Source organism: Trifolium pratense, linkage group LG1, assembly GCF_020283565.1.
Source record: "Trifolium pratense cultivar HEN17-A07 linkage group LG1, ARS_RC_1.1, whole genome shotgun sequence".
NCBI lineage: Eukaryota > Viridiplantae > Streptophyta > Magnoliopsida > Fabales > Fabaceae > Trifolium > Trifolium pratense.
In genome coordinates, this window is record NC_060059.1 from 25195856 (window position 1) to 25213501 (window position 17646).

The 17646-nt window shown below is 33.9% G+C and overlaps 1 protein-coding gene across 2 annotated transcripts; it reads right to left on the reverse strand.

Annotated features, from left to right (window-relative positions):
• Positions 1-708: 708 nt before the first annotated feature.
• LOC123906872 (BRCT domain-containing protein At4g02110) lies at positions 709-7993 on the reverse strand. Of its 2 annotated transcripts, XM_045956896.1 has the most exons (11): positions 7754-7993; positions 7573-7662; positions 7376-7480; positions 6372-6473; positions 6189-6273; positions 5085-5154; positions 4876-4920; positions 3918-4221; positions 1876-3800; positions 1584-1800; positions 709-1406 (listed from the first exon to the last, which is right to left on the reverse strand). In XM_045956896.1, exons 1-11 carry the CDS (start codon positions 7835-7837, stop codon positions 837-839), a joined length of 3597 nt encoding a protein of 1198 aa, XP_045812852.1. In that variant the 5' UTR covers positions 7838-7993; the 3' UTR covers positions 709-836. The 2 variants fall into 2 exon arrangements, with proteins under 2 accessions (XP_045812852.1, XP_045812845.1); XM_045956889.1 differs by having other exon boundaries at positions 1876-4221; positions 7754-7956.
• Positions 7994-17646: the final 9653 nt, after the last annotated feature.

Here is a 17646-nt window from a genome sequence, read left to right on the forward strand (position 1 = left end):
ATTACTTTTTTCTTGATTTATTAAAATGTAAAATACAAACAAGTCCACTTCGACACAGTCCTTGTTTAAGGTAACAGTGAAGTTTCTGTTGACCAAATCTGTAGTTTCTTTTTTCTTTTCAAATATGAAGTTGAAGAAAAATGTGAGAGAAGATTTGGGATATGAATTCTGTGCAGTTGCAAAACGGTGCATCTGAGTATCTGACTGCATGTAATCAAATTCTGAGAAGGTTTGTGGTTCAGAAATCTATATAGTTGAATAAAGATGGGTGAATAAAATATGCCAACTGAACTAACAAATAGAAAAATGTCGCATAAGTAAAAATGTGTTGACAAAACATGCCACATCAACCTTTTCACTTGCTTAAACTCAACCAAGGACTAAAAGTGTAAAAATCTCAAATGGTAGAGAATAATCTAAGCTTTTATTTTTATAGGGACTAAAATCAAGGTTTTATTTTATATTACAAGGATCAAAACAGTTTTAACTCATTTTTCTTTCACCATGCTAGTATTGTAAATAAATTTTCATTTGATGTATAACTAAGTAAATAATAACCGACACAACCCCTCATTGAGTTTTTAATTTTAAAAATGAATTTTTTTTCTTGTCCTGTCATCACTTCAGAGTTTCACAAATTAATTTGCTATTTCACTGAATCCATGGAAGTGTTGCCCAAACATACAAATCAGCATTAGTTTGTTAATCTAAAAGGAATTTTACATAATTATTATAACAGCTATGTAAGAACAGCAAGAGTGAAACACACAATAACCAGGGGATAATGAATGATAAGAATCAGATACATGGTGACAGACTCAAGAGACTCACTTTTTTTATGAAGACAATGCACCCTTTTTCCTTTTACTGGGATTTTGTGAGCATTTTTGGGTGCCACTGCATTTTGGACAAAACCAATCTTCCTCGGGAACAACTGTGAGCGGAGGATTGCAGCAATCAATATGTGTACCCACTCCACAGCCAACAGATCCACTTTCATCACCACAAATCAGCATGACATCTCCTCTTTCCTGGGATCCACATACTTGGCAAGCTACATCATCATCATCATCATCATCATTGTAATCCTTAGTAGGAATGACCTCCTCAATAATCTCTTCTGCCTTACTCTGAAGTTTTGCAAATGACCTATCTGCCCAAGCATGAGTGCCATACAACACATGTCTCTCAAGGGATAACCCAGGCTTGCATACATACTCCACCAAGTAGTCCGGTACAACACATGGTATCTCATGTTTTAAGAACTCTTGAACCCACAAATCAACGTGCGGCATGCCAGGGCTAACTAAGGCATAGTCAACTCCACTATCAAGGAAGCGGGTATAAGGAGGGGACGTTGCTAATATTGTTCCATCTCCAGCTTTGACTGCACGCTTCAGAGTATCCTGTGAAACAATCAAGTTGGATAAGAAACAAATGCCAAACACATCAATACTTGTATTTGAAAGACAAACTGCATCATGATTATATTATAAAGACTAGTCGTAAGCCTATGCCAGTTCTCTTCTCATATGAAGGTGGAAAGAACATGCATGCAAAATACATTTCAAAGGAAAACATACCAAAGGTGGAGCAAAACAATCGCCATATACAACAATACGCATCCCATAGAAGGCACCATGACCTGTTCTTTCTTTCAACAGCCGCCACTTTCTTGGAGCCTCCATATTGATGGCACCATCCTCGGTGAGACCATTTTTGTGCCACTCATAAGGCTCCTCGGGCAATAATTTTCCTGCCTGACTACTGGCAGTTAAGAAATCAGTTTTAAGAATCCACCTGCATTCCACCCAAGATTAGTTAGACTATTTATATGCATGCATCAATGTTTGAAATTTGAATACTTTTCCTAACCTTCCTGATGCACTAGCAGCAAAAAATTTCTCTGTCCTCCTTATAGGGTCTGGGGCTATGAAGTGTGTTGCCTGATATGACCACTGATGAGAATCACGGCAAACCCTTCCTTTCAAACTCTTGATTACTTGTTGATACTCCTTTCTCTGGAAGCGATGCCCACTTAATATAAAACATGTGGCTTCAGTTTTTGCTCTTGCTTTAAAATCAGATATAGATGAATTGTGCTTCATTTTCTTAGATTTGATGATATTTGCTGGCTTAACACTAGATTTAATAGTTTGATTTCCAACACTTGTTCTATCCACTAAACCATGTTCTCTATCATTTGGTCTATTCTCCTTCTCCTCTTCAACAAAACTATCTGGCTTATTTCTTGGTACATTTGAATTCTCACTTATATCAGAATGTACAGACACTTCTTTCAGGATTTTTATTTCTGCCTCATCCTTTGTCTCATTAGGAATCTTCTCCCCAGATACTGCTGCCTCTTCAGATTTCGCTAATTTCTTTGCAACTGTGGTCTTCTTGGTTTTACTTGCAGGACGTTTTGTAGCTTGATGCTTTACTTTTAACTTTGAGGTTGAGTCTAACAGTGAAGGTAGCTTCTGTTTTTCAGTTTTATTACTAACCTTTTTAGGAGGCATTGCTTCACATTTTTTATCATGGTCAACTGCATCTAACTTCTCTTCTGCTGAGGTGTCTAATTTCTTTGAAAGATGAACCAATTCTTCGTCAGGAGCCACTCCCAACTCATATTCACACTTGTCATCTGGAGCCTCTGTTTCGTCATCCAAAAAATCAGTTTTGCCACCAACGTCTTCAGCATACTCACAAACCTTTTCTTGCTCCATCAATTTATTAACATCAAGGATTTCGGGTGATGCCTGATGCTTCTTAGTGCAAGAAGTTGCTATTTCTTTGCTTCTACTGGAGGAACTTACGCCTTCATCTTGCTGCATAGTTTTATTCAAGGAAACTGGACTTTTCAATTTAGCAGTAACACCTTTTCTGGGCCTAGAACCCAAAGTTCTCTTGGCAGCTGACTTCTTGCGGGGTGACTTTTTAATCAGCTTATTGCTTTCTTCATTGATTAAATCCCAATTATCAAGACCAGCAAATCCTTCATCTTTTGACTTCTTTCCTGGTGATGGACACTCGAGATTTGTATTGATATTAAATTTCTCTGCTTCGTTATCACTTTGCCCCATTTCAAAACCTGTTATATCAGTCTCGCCACTAATTTTAGACTTACTTAAGCTCTGAACAGCCTTTTTTGCGGAATTCTGACGAGCATTATTACACTGAGAAGACTCTGCATTTCTTGAGACAGGCTTATCAAATGCCACTGAGTTGGTGGCAGAAGCTGCAGATTTAGAAATCAAGCAAGTATCTAAGTTATTTTTACCATCTTTGTCAGCAGAAAGAAAGCCATCAGACACAGGTGGCTCATCAACCACAGATGACACTTTTAATCCTTGAGATTTACCATTTGCCGGTTGTGTTCTTTCAATAGACAACTTTGCATTAGCAGTGATCTTTCTTGATTTTGATTTGGTTGAAGCGGCTTCATTCGTCCTCTTTTGAGGCAATAAATTATTTCCATAATCCTCTTGAATAACACCAGTTTCTTTCCCAGAACCTTCAACACAGGCAGATTTGATTCCCTCACTTGTCTTTTCTACCTTGGTGGAAGGGGTTTCAAGGTTGTTGCCATCACATTCGTCTAATCCCCTTGAAAATTTAAACCCTTTTTGGTTCTTCCTAGAATAACTTGGAGCACCGAGCTTTCCATCTGAATGTGCAAGTACATCAGCACTTGCAGAAGTTGATCCTGTGTAACTTAACTTCTTCGTCTCCGAAGTGTCATCACGCAGATTAGGTCGCTGACCAGATGAATTTGTATTTACGGTAATGCCAAGATCCTGGAAACCAGACAAATTTGGAAAATCAGCATTCTTAGACTCAATGGTCTTAGCATATGATTCAGGTAGCTGACATAACGTAGAATGCCAAGAAACATCAGGAACCTGACAGCTTACATTTAGGTTACCAATATTATGCAAGTTTACGTCTTGATCAGAATTGTTCTTATTTCCTGTAGTAGTTGAAGAGTCTTTACCGTTATCGGCATTTGGAAAAACCTGAGGACCAGTAGAATCTGGGATGGCATTTGATGCTTCCTCTCTTAAAGATTTTGACAATCCATGAGTTACAGCTGTACCAAATTTTGAACCAAGGGGACTTCTGCTTCTATTCCTTCCCCCTGATTGCCCCAGCTTAGAATCTTCAGCCTCATCCTCAGAATCCTTAGCCTCTTCCGCCATCATCTCCAGTTCAAAACCACTGTTTGAGAATGAATTTAAGTAATTATTAGTTGAAATGGATAACATGGACAAACTAAGGAAAATAAACATGTAAACGATAATGACATCTTACGGGGGAGTGAAGAGTTATTGCATCTCATCTTAAAGCTTTTAACAATAATATAATAAGTATTTTCAATTTCACATTGTAGGCCTATTAATTCATCCAGATGCCTTGAAATCAATCAGTTTAAAGTGCATCTTTATAAACTCATCCAATTTTTTCTCAGCAACAGGTATTGCAAGCAAATAAGCCGGGAACACCTTGGAATGTTGGAATTCCAAAGAATACGAGAGTGGATAAGCTCAAGTAGTAATATGTATGATGCATCTTGATATTATTATATTGGTCAAAGCAAATGCTATCTTATATTCCTATATTCCACTCAATTAAGATAACATGTTGTGTCATAAGATTATTCATCAGTCATAACAATTGTTATCAAGTTCATTCAATAAGACAAAACAAATCGTCAGTTTCCAAATACAGGGGTGCCGGTGATTAATATGCAAGCCTCATTCCACTACTGTGAACGTTAATGGTGAAACGACACAGTTGTATTGCCTGCTAAGTGATAAAACCATATTATAAATGACAATGAACTTTAATTTATTATATGGTACAATGCCTAACCTCTTGTTATATTTGTCTTCAGGAAGAAGCACCCAATTCTTCAAGCTGAAGAAAATTAACAGCAAGTTAAATGTAGAAAACAGAGAAAAGTGTCATAATTTGAATCAGTGGCCACTTATAAGTCATAAGCATAAATACATCAGATTTCATCTATATCCATGCAGTGATAAACCTCATAACTACAAATACAAGAGAAAATGCATACATACCAATCTTCCAGCCAACGATGATTAACTAGCTTTATTGTGGCCAATTTCTTGGCAAGCTCGTATTTCTCCCCTATATACCACAAATAAAAAAATGTTTTCAAATTGAAAGTCATAATTTTACAAAGAACATAAAAGGAAAATAGTGAAATAATATTCATTCACATCAATAAATAGTAAACTACAAATTCCGTCCCTGAAATCACACCTTCTCTCTTACTTTGTCTTTCAAGTTAATGAAAATGATAAGTAGTATGTAGGCCTAAGACTAATGTTGAGGATCCACTCCCTTCAGACAAGATCTGGAGGGTTTACTTAGGAAGAAGGGGAAGATTCTCATAAGGGTGATGTTTTAATTTGTTGTTAGCTGTTATGTTAGCGTTTTTCTGTTAGGCTAGTTGGTTGTTTACTGTTTTGCGTCCTTATAAATAAGAGGAAGAAAATCAGTTTAGTTAGCTTTTGGTTTCTTTTAGAGTAAACTGGAAATTCCATTGTGAGGGGAGATAGTGCTCCCTTGTGTATTTCCTTTTTCTCTGAGCAATAACACATCCAGGGCAAATAAATCACCTTTCTGGCTAAGAAATTACCCAGAAACCTAACAAAGTTACTAATGCTTTCAATATTCATCCCTATAGTCCCTAACATTTTGTCACATTTGTTGTGTTGGTCCCTATCGTTGTGACTTTTGTCAATATATTGGAGCAAGGACTAATGATACAAATGTGAAAAAACGTTGGGACTAATTATTTTCATTAAGGTACAAAGTAGGAGAGAATGTGTAAATTCAGAGATGAAATGGGTGGTTTACTCCATCAATAATCTATAAGTGAAAGCAGCAACAAAGTGAACAAAAGAAATATAGCATGCTCTCAATGGATCAAGATCCTCTCCATTGCTCAAAAGAAATGGAAGGTTCCATTTGGAGAGATATAGAGACATGGGATATTGATGGATCCCACGAAATATAGTTCCACTAAACATGGAACTCACCAAACTCCTTAGTGTGTTTTACTCTCACACAAATATAGTCCTCCATTTCTTTTGAAAAATGGAGAGGATCCCAACCTGCTCTCAATTGTAAATACCAATAACAAAGATGAATCAAACCTTCAAATTTGTAGCATATAAGATGAGTAACCTTGTTTGCCACCAATGGTTTAGAAAACTGTGCACCCATCAGGCTAACCATTGTCTGAAGAGGGAAAATATGGTGAGGTCAAGTATTGTTACTTAACAATGTATATAAGCTCCTGGACAAAAACAATATGATAAAGTATAACAGATGCTCACCATAATGTCTTCCCGATCCTGGCGTAGATAGCCAGTCAAGCAGACAATCAAATCTTTTGCACCTGGAATGCCATCCAAATCTTTCAGCGGTCTGTACATAACCTGGAAAATAGAAAATAAAATTAACTCATTTCAAAGGTAACATTTCCATAAAATCTGCTATTTGCCAAATACATTCATTTCTAATCTTATCTTTTTTTTCTCACCAGCACATTTATCCAACTTAACATCCTCATCTGCAACAATACTTTTTATCTACTTATCGGCATTTCATTTGAAAATTTCGATGCTATAAGGGAATCACATTGTCAAGAATTTAACACAATCGTGAAGTACCATTCTCCAGATCAACATCCAGAGGGCTACGTTTTGACTTATGTAAAATGAGTCCAAAATACAAAGTCAGACCATGAGTCAACATAGTTTGACACGATGATCCAAACATGAGTCAACAGAGGTTGACAATTGACACAATGATCCAAGTGGACACATGAATGCAGAGAATACAATTCCCATTTTGAAGTCCATTTTTTACTACCAATAACTAGTCCTATAGTTATCCTCAACTGAAATCCTATGTGTTGCATTGCATCCCATCAATCTCCTTATTAGCTTATAAATATAAGCAAGACACATACCCTACTAATTCAAAAGTTGTTGCTTTTAAGTCCCTAGCCTCATACATGGCCCAATATAATCATCCCGACATGACCTAATAAAGTTGACGTTAGGAACTAAAAGCATTGGTTTATAATTTGCAGGGACTAATCCCAAACAAAAAAAACTTGCCGAGTAAATCCAAAAACCGTTATAATTACACCGAATAAATCATATTTGAACCATTAACATATTTATTTTATTTTTGAAAAATGATAATTAACATAAATTAATCATTAACACCAATGATGGTAACATGAATTCATGCATTATAAGTTATAACAGTACCGAAATGCATTTCAATTCCAACAAAAACAGACACGGAAAGAAATAAAGATAAAACAAACCGAGTTAGCATCAACAGGCAGTCCAATATCAGCACTGTGTTCAACCCACAATGCAGTGACTAACGTCTTTCCATCATTTCTAGCAGCAATACACACAGAATTATCCTAAAAAGACGCAAATCACAGTTAATTCCCTTTCAAATCAATACATGCAGAATCCAATTGAACACAGAAATAAGCAATTCGAACTCTCTCACATAAGCAATCTTATCAACAATGACATGCGTGCAACTCCCACTGTTTTTCCCCACATCAATTCCACCGCCATTAACAAGCTTGAATCGTATCTACACAAAAATGAAATAAAAATTCGTCAAATCAAAACAACAAAAAGAACCTTCTAGATCGAAAAAAGAAAAGCGAAAAGAAAAAAAAAACCTGAGATTCAGTGTGAGGATCGAAACCAAAGAGAGCAAAATGAACACCGCGAAAGATTCGCGATGAGTGATTGGTTTCAAGCATTTGTGAAGAAATCAAAACGAATTTGGGGGTTTCAGTAACAATATAGCAAACTTCCCAAGGAAGACTTGAATTGAAATGGCAACAGTTTTAGCGGTGAAGAAAGGGTTTCAATTTATTTATATTTGTATTTTTTTTTTTTTTCGTCAAAATTAAATTATTTATTTGATTTTATTTTGGCTTGAAAAAACGGGAGGGAACGTTTGTCTCATTCGTCTCTTTTTTTTCCAAAAATAAATTGTCTCTTTGATTTTAGTGGCGGGAGGATGAATTTTCAAGCTGAATGAGCCCAGGCCCATATTAATTCTATTTGGGTGGAACATTCTCGAATGTTTTTTTATATATACACTCTACATATATTGTACAACAACTCCTCATATAATTTCTTATTTGTTGATTTCCACTTTTCTCTTTAATTGGACATGAACAATTAAACTTAGAGATTTACTTTTGTTAATCTATCAGTTTCTCGCGCGTCCTACGAGTTTTCATTTTTATCCTTCTGCTACTTAAATAGCAGACGTTATAAAGTTGATAAATTTTTAGAAAAAATACCCCGCATGAAATTCAAAAAATTTACTGATTCTCTACTTAAGTAGCGGACATAATCCTCTACTTATGTTTGTGTTCTACACTCACAAACTCAAATTCTCTCGGGAAATCCTTAATTTTCGTGACAATCTCCCGCTGATATAATTCTTGGTGTCCCCTTTTATCTAAAGATGCGATCAAAGAAGTAATTTGGAATTGATTGTTGTTTTTTATATTTAAAAATAAATTTCGAAAATAGGAATTGAAAAATGTTACTGGCTGGGTCGCGTACTAGAACGTCCTCTTTAAAATCTTTCGCAATACTACTAGAATTATGCAAAGCAGACAATCAATTGCATCGTTCCAAGATGAAACAACTCGAGTACTGCAATGTAACAATCGTAGAACGAAAAACCTTCTTGAATGGTTCAACGAAACCATTAGAATTCGAATTGATACAACAATATCAATCGAAAAACTGATACTACAATATCAGTCTGCAACTGATGAAACACAAGGAAAAAATTTAAATATCAATAGAAAAACTGATACTACTATATGTTGGTGTCTACCATTTTTAGTCATTACTACAGTTTAATATATTTAAATAAATTCTTCAAAGATTAGGTGTGTGAAATTAACTAGCAAATTTATTAGAGTATTATGTTGACTATAGGTTGGTGTCTACCCTTTTTAGTTATTACTATAGTTTAATATAGTTTACTAGAGTATTATGTTGAGTACAATTTACTAGAGTATTATGTTGACTATATGTTGATGTCTACCCTTTTTAAACTAATTTTAGTATTATGTTTACTTATAGTAATGACTAAAATGAATTATGTTTTAATTTTTCATGTCATTTACGTTGCAAATTGTTATCAGATTGAAGTGTGTCATTTATTTGTTTTTTATAGGAAAAGTCTGATTAGACACTTGAGTATATTGTAGTATTGATTTCCTGTAGACGGGATTGTTTGCCGGTCTATGCTGACAATCGTGGTAAGGTTGTTGGCGATTTACAAATTGTACCCTTCTGAAGGAGTTTGCTGGAAAAACTCGCCAATTAATTTGGCCAAAGTTTAAGAAGGCAAAAGAGGTGCTAGAGACAAAGAGGATGATTGCTAAGATAGCTGAATTGGAAAAGGAGAAGCAGGAGTTGGAAAAGAAAAATAAGAGCTTGTTTGAAGAGAATGGTGAGCCAAAAGAAAAGCTTAGCATTGAAGAAGGGAAAAATGCAGTTTATTATGGAAGGGAAGGACTGAAAGATATTTTGTTTGACATAGTTGAAAAAAATAGTGAGATGGAAATTGAAGCGATTCGATATAAGAAGAATGAAATGAAGAAAGATGTGATAATGGGTTTAAAGAAATTTTTCAAGGACTAGCTCTCTGTGGCTCCAACCTATGGTCACAAATAACAAATCTACAGTTTAACAAGACATAGAAGAATAGTAACTGAAGAAAAGAAGAATGCATTATACTATTAAACAAAATGTATTGTGGTTTCATTTTCCAATTCATTTACATTGAAAATTAGATATATAATTTTTTCGAGATGTATTTATAAATGAGTAAATATATCTAACTAAGTCCTCACTGTGATTTAATGTTGATTGATTTTCATAAAGCATGTGTTAAATTTTTTGTTGTGATAATATCTTTCTAGGTTGGTGAGACTTAAAATCATAACGAGGAATTATCTAAGGGAAAGGAGTCTTTGTATATAACTATTCATTGATTGAATATCTATTTCTCAAGTGTAATGTAAACACATAGATGAATAGAAGACATGAAAAAATAGATATAAAATCTGTTTATCTAATTTGATAATAATTTTTTCAGGTAAGGCGCCGCCAAATTCAGGATCCGCCTCAGAATCCGGCTGCTCTTCAGGTTGCGCTTAACCAGCAGCAGCAGTTGAGCGAGATATTGATTTTCCTTTTGTCAGCTGTCACTACGCTTTGAAACCTTGAGACTTGTACTGACGTTAGTGAGATTCAATTAACCTAAATTTTTTACCATAAAATGAAAATTAGATATATAAACTTGCGTAATTTGAAAAACCGTCCCCCAAAAAGGCTTAATCACTTTAATAAAGTGACAACATAGATGCCAATATACAGCAGTCAATTTAATGTATGGTAACAGTCAAGTAATATAAAACAACTGGTAACAGTTTCTAAAGAACAAAAAAAATTATAATGAGTTAATTTAATGTAGCGTAAATGAATCTTTTATACAAACAGAAGCTAATTGCAAAAGCAATTGTGAATAGCACACTGTTTGACTCTTTTCTCGAATGTTTTTTTATATATACACCCTACATATATTGTACAACAACTCCTCGTATAATTCCTTATTTGTTGATTTCCACTTTTCTCTTTAATTGGACATGAACAATTAAACTTAGAAATTTACTTTTGTCAATCTATCAGTTTCTCGCTCGCCCTGCGAGTTTTCATTTTTATCCTTCTGCTACTTAAATAGTAGACGTTATAAAATTGATAAATTTTGAGAAAAAATACCCTGCATGAAATTCAAAAATTTTACTGATTCTCTACTTAAGTAGCGGACATAATCCTCTACTTATGTTTGTGTTCTACACTCACAAACTCAATTTCTCTCAGTAAATCCTTAATTTTCGTGACAATCTCCCGCCGATATAATTCTTGGTGTCCCCTTCTATCTAAAGATGCGATCAAAGAAGTAATTTGGAATTGATTGTTGTTTTTTATATTTAAAAATAAATTTCGAAAATAGGAATTGAAAAATGTTACTGGTTGGGTCGCGTACTATAACGTTCTCTTTAAAATCTTTCGCAATACTGCTAGAATTATGCAAAGCAGACAATCAATTGCGTCGTTACAAGATAAAACAACTCGAGTACTGCAGTGTAACAATTCGTAGAAGGAAACACCTTCTTGAATGGTTCAACGAACCCATTCGAATTCGAATTGATACAACAATATCAATCGAAAAACTGATACTACAATATCAGTCTGCAACCGATGAAACACAAGGAAAAAATTTAAATATCAATCGAAAAACTGATACTACTATATGTTGGTGTCTACCATTTTTAGTCATTGCTACATTTTAATATATTTAAATAAATTCTTCAAAGATTAGGTGTGTGAAATTAACTAGCAAATATGTCTAAACATTGTTTAATACAGTATATTAGAGTATTATGTTGACTATATGTTGGTGTCTACCCTTTTTAGTTATTACTATAGTTTAATATAGTTTACTAGAGTATTATGTTGAGTACAATTTACTAGAGTATTATGTTGACTATATGTTGATGTCTACCCTTTTTAGACTAATTTTAGTATTATGTTTACTTATAGTAATGACTAAAATGAATTATGTTTTAATTTTCCATTTCATTTACGTTGCAAATTGTTATCAGATTGAAGTGTGTCATTTATTTTTTTTATAGGAAAAGCCTGATTAGACACTTGAGTATATTGTACTGTTGATTTCCTGTAGACGGGATTGTTTGCCGGTATATGCTGACAATCGTGGTAAGGTTGTTGGCGATTTACAAATCGTACCCTTCTAAAGGAGTTTGCTGGAAAAACTCGCCAATTAATTTGGCCAAAGTTTAAGAAGGCAAAAGAGGTGCTAGAGACAAAGAGGATGATTGCTAAGATAGCTGAATTGGAAAAGGAGGAGCAGGGGTTGGAAAAGGAAAATCAGAGGTTGGAAAAGAAAAATAAGAGCTTGTTTGAAGAGAATGGTGAGCCGAAAGAAAAGCTTAGCATTGAAGAAGGGAAAAATGCAGTTTATTATGGAAGGGAAGGACTGAAAGATATTTTGTTTGACATAGTTGAAAAAAATAGTGAGATGGAAATTGAAGCGATTCGATATAAGAAGAAAGAAATGAAGAAAGATGTGATAATGGGTTTAAAGAAATTTTTCAAGGACTAGCTCTCTGTGGCTCCAACCTATGGTCACAATCACAAATCTACAGTTTGATAAGGCATATAAGAATAGTAACTAGCACTGAAGAAAAGAAGAATGCATTATACTATTAAACAAAATGTATTGTGGTTTCATTTTGCAATTCATTTACATTGCAATTTGTTAAAAGATTGAAGTGTGTCATTTATTTGTTTTTACAAGAAAAGTTTGACGAGACACTTGAATGTATTGCGCTATTGTTTTACTGCAATCGGGATTGTTTGCCGTTTTATGCTGACAATCGTGGTAAGATTCTTGGTGATTTACAAATTGTACCCTTAAATTACTAAAATGACAGTTATTTTGAAACGTTAAATCCGACGAAAAGCGACACTTGAGAAAACAGAGGGAGTATTATTTTATATTTGTGTTTTTCAGGCTGGTGAAGCTGAAGCTGACAAGTGGACTGATGCAGATAACCAAAAAATGATGAAATTAGTTAAGGAAAAGCCTTGTACATATTACCTGCCTCATCTTGAAATCATTTAAAGAATGTTACTAATGTTACTAAATCATAAAAAATGTTGTTATTTCAATTCAGTGGACTGATGCAGATGACATCAAGACGATGATGATAGCTGAAGAAAAACCAAATTTATCATCTGCTGATCTTCTAAAGGAGTTTGCTGGAAAAACTCGCCAATTAATTTGGTCAAAGTTTAAGAAGACAAAAGAGGAGTTAGAGACAAAGAGGATGATTGTTAAGATAGCTGAATTGGAAAAGGAAAATAAGAGCTTGTTTGAAGAGAATGGTGAGCTAAAAGAAAAACTTAGCATTGAAGTAGGAAAAATTGCAGTTTATTATGGAAGGGAAGGACTGAAAGATATTTTGTTTGACATAGTTGAAAAAAACAGTGAGGTAGAAATTGTAGCGATTCGATATAAAAAGAATGAAATGAGGAAAGATGTGATCATAAGTTTAAAGTATTTTTTCAAAGACTAGCTCTATGTGGCTCCAACCTATGGTCATAATCACAAATCTACAGTTTAATAAGGCATATAAGAATAGTACTAATAGAGGTAAGACTGACTCTCTATGGCATTAACTAGCTCCAACATATGGTTACAATCACAAGTTTAATACATTTTAACAGTACTTATGATATAAAATTACAAGTATTTGTCACTAGTTATATAAGACGTATAAGAATAGTACTAGTAGATGTGTAGGGTGATATGTTGCACGGGTACTCCGTTTTGCGTAGTGTACCGGTACCGGGTACGGGTACGGTACTCCCCCGACACGCACCGCCTGAGTATCCAATTTTTTTTTTGAATTTCAAGCTAGGTATGCGTGCGGTACGACAGTGGTACGTTTTACCAAAAAAAAAATTGTTCACTTTTTTTTTTTTTCCGATCACAAACTTTTCAGAATCTTGTTTTATATGTTTCTATTGCACTATTGTTGTTTTGTCTTGAAAGATAGTTCTTAGTGTGGTTGTTTGTTGCTTTTCTGTTCCCTCTTTATCCTCCCCTTGATTTGCGTTTTGTTAGTTTACATGTGCTAAGTCTTGTATTTGTTTTTGTTTTCTCTTTTGTTTGTAAGTAACAGACATTAATAGAACAGTAAATTAATAGAATAGTTAATGGAGCTGGTATTCTTGAAGTTGCTAGGCTTTCTTTTGATGAACCTGAACTAGAGGGTGCTCTTTTTAATGATCATGGGGAGGGAAACATATTCACTCAATGAAATTTAATCTTGACTCCATGAGATTCAGTCATTTTTTGTTTTTTCTTGACTACATGGATGTTGCTAGTTTTATGTTTTGATGTTATTGAACAATTTGAATGTTATTTGAACAATTTAAAAAAAAATACGGACGTACCCGTATCTTAGTTTTTAAAAAAATATCGTACCCCATACCGGTACCGGATACCGGTACCGTACCCGCACCCGGGCAACATAGGGTGTTGTTTAATTGTTTCATCTGGTTTTCTGTCATTGTTATTGCTTTTGGTGTTGCTTCATTGATGTTCCCGTCTTTTAGGTGAGTTTTTGCCTCCCCTGTTATGTTCTGTAATTTTGTTGCGCTTCAAGTCCTTCTTGTGATTGTTTAGCTGCTATATATAATATAAGGAAAATGATTTTTACTACAAATACTGTGTAAAAATGAAAAATGCGAAGCACAAAATATTGCTATATACACATCATAATTCATTTCCCAACCACCCATGATTTCAAAAAACGGAACTGAATTTTTTACGGCCACTAATAACATGAGGAAGAGAATTTTAATTTGTTTAGATATAATAGTCAAATGAGGTGGATGATAAAAAAATACTACACTTGTATTTGCAACATAATCATTTTTAATGCCACCTCATTAATAAAGTGCCACATCACAACTTTTGGATGCTAAAATAAGAGTTGGGGGAAAAATTGCAAAAAATGAAAAAATAAAGGTCAAAATATGCATTAAAAACGCGATTCTCTCATATAAACAACTCTAACTCTACCAACGTCTTGAACCCGACAAGTGATTCAGGAAACATCATAAAGGTTTTTGGGTTTGACATTGAGTGTGCGTGATTCATGTCTTATTATTGATTTTTTTCCCCAAAATATACCCCTACCCCCCTCTTATTTTCTGTAATACCCCCCTCTCAATTTTATTTCCCGTAATACACCTCTGACAGAAGACCAACTGGGTAGCACCATTTGAAATGACGCCATTACCATGTGATAGCGCCATTCAGAATGGCGCCATTGACTCTCCTGTTGTCTCGTCTGCGTGCATGGAAAGAAGAGAAAGTGATAGCACATGTTCCCATTTGAAATGGCACCATTGACCAAGCATAGCACCATTCAGAATGGCGCCATCTCCCTTCTTGTCTTTTCCTGCCTGGTGCGCGTGTGAGCCATGCATGGGAGGAGATTTCAAATGGTTTGAATGCATGGGAGGGAGAGAAAGAAAATAGTTTTGTTTGAAATTTTTTTTATTTGATTTTATTTATTTGATGAACAAATATTTGATGAATAAATAAATTGTTTTTTTTTATTTGATGAAAAAAAATTTATTACAAGACGATTATATAAATAAATAATTAATTACAAACAAAACACTAAAATTCCTAATGTCTACGATGGCCTCCGGTGCCACAAGGTGGAGGACCTGCATTCCTCGGATGCCTCGTCCATATAATTCCTCTTCCGCATTTGTTTCGTCCATGTTATATAGCTAGATTTTAGAGGGGATGTTTAGCATTTGAGTTGTTTGGGCCTGTTTTTGTGTTTTTTTTGCTTATTTGTTTCTTGCTAGGCTAAGAGGCAATGTAGTTCTTGTGTGATTTATGAGTTGATTATAAGAATTATTAGTTTGAAAGTAACTCTATTTATTCTCTTATAAATTTTAATTTGTTGGTTGGAACTCTTTCTTCTAAAGGTTGGCAAATGTTTGCCCAATGATGACAATGCACAAACGTAGCACTATAACATTGGCATGTAAATCCCTTAATCATTATATCAATAGTTAAATTTAGTTTGAAATTGAATGACCCTTTTTGTTTATGACTGGTATTAGCAGAGTGAAACTTGCTGTTTTATTTTATGTATAAGGTATATAATAGTTGCTTTGGAAACATTTAGGTAATAGAAGGAAATGGCAGCTATAAAGAAGAACTTGTATTGGAGAAAAGTGGCAGAGTTAATCAGAAGAAAACAGGAGGAATTATAAGTTGCAGTCCTCTTGCTGGGCACTAAAGAGAAAATATGTGAAGTCATTTCATTTATTTCTTGATTACATCATCTCTTTTTAGTCACTTTCATTTGTTTGTCTTATTCCCAGTTTTTCAAATTATTTTTACAGTACATATTCATTTTAAATCCAATTCAAAGAATGACTTATGAGATGGTTGTTCATCATCTCTATTGATAATTTTGACACCTCTAAATACGTTTTGTTCAGTTAGACAAAGTGCTATGATATTTTTATTTTTCAGATTTTTTTCTTATTCCTTGCATGCTAAATCTAAATTAGTTAATTTGTTTTTTTGTATTTTTCAATCAATGAATTAATTAAAGTTTTTCTATTGTATATGAAGAGATGTGATGTAGCATTGCAATTACATGTCTCCGTAGCTAGCTGAACATGAAAGGAACAATGTGAAATTCTCTTTATTCTGTTGAAGCTATAGACAAAGTTTGCCTGCATCAATTTGAGTCACTAATTAATTTTTTGGTATTCAGTTACTAATTAATTTTGTTGTTCATTCCTTGCACATTTTGCTCTTTTATAAGTATAATCATAAAATCAGGTTCTATGTGCAAAAGGTCTGTTCTCGAATTAGCTTCAATAGTTCCTCCCAAATTCCAATAATCATTTCATTTTCGGATTAATTATATTATATAGTACTTATATTGTAATTCTTTTTATCTTGGATCAGGCTGACCCGAAAAGGTCGATATTTTTGGCTTATGGGGGCTTATTTCTGTAAGGCTTTTTTTTTCTCCCTAGTTACTGTTAGGGGGTGTTTGTTTCATGGATACTAAACATTTTCCTGGGAATCTAATGTTGGAAATAAAAATTCTCATGTTTGTTACAAAGGAATTAAAAAATGTTCCCAGGAAAAACTCATACCAGGGAAAGAATTTTACCCACGTAGCCTGGCTTTCTAATCCCCTCTAATAGGGGTGGGAAATTTTTGTTCCCGGCTGTTGCAATTAATTTTTATGGAGAACGTGCAACCCCACTACTAATAACCGTTCCCTCTTTCCCTCATATTTACATTATCAATTTATCACCACTTTATTTTTTTTGACATGCACAAAAAAAATAATAACAATGATAATATTACTTAATGAGTCAGGATCCGTTGACACCAACTAGTTTGACACCAAATGTTACACCTCTCAATAACGTTTTAACCGATATAAATTTTATAAAATCCACCGTTGGATTGAAAGTTTACATCATATAGATCATTTGTGTAAAATTTCAGACAAATCCAAAATCATTTGATATGCTATTGAGACACATAAATATTAACGGCATTTAAAAAAATACAAAAACCGTTAATTTTGATGTATCTCAATAACATATCAAATGATTTTGGATTTATTTGAAATTTTACACAAATGATCTATATGATGTAAACTTTCAATCCAACGGTGGATTTTATAAAATTTATATCGGTTAAAACGTTATTGAGATGTGTAACATTTGGTGTCAAACTAGTTGGTGTCAACGGATCCTGACTCTTAATTAATAGTGATAAATATGGACTGTGCTTCAAAAAAAAAAATTACTGATAATCAATGGCAATATTAATAATTAGACATAATACTAGATAATATAAATGGAATGTTTTTTTTAT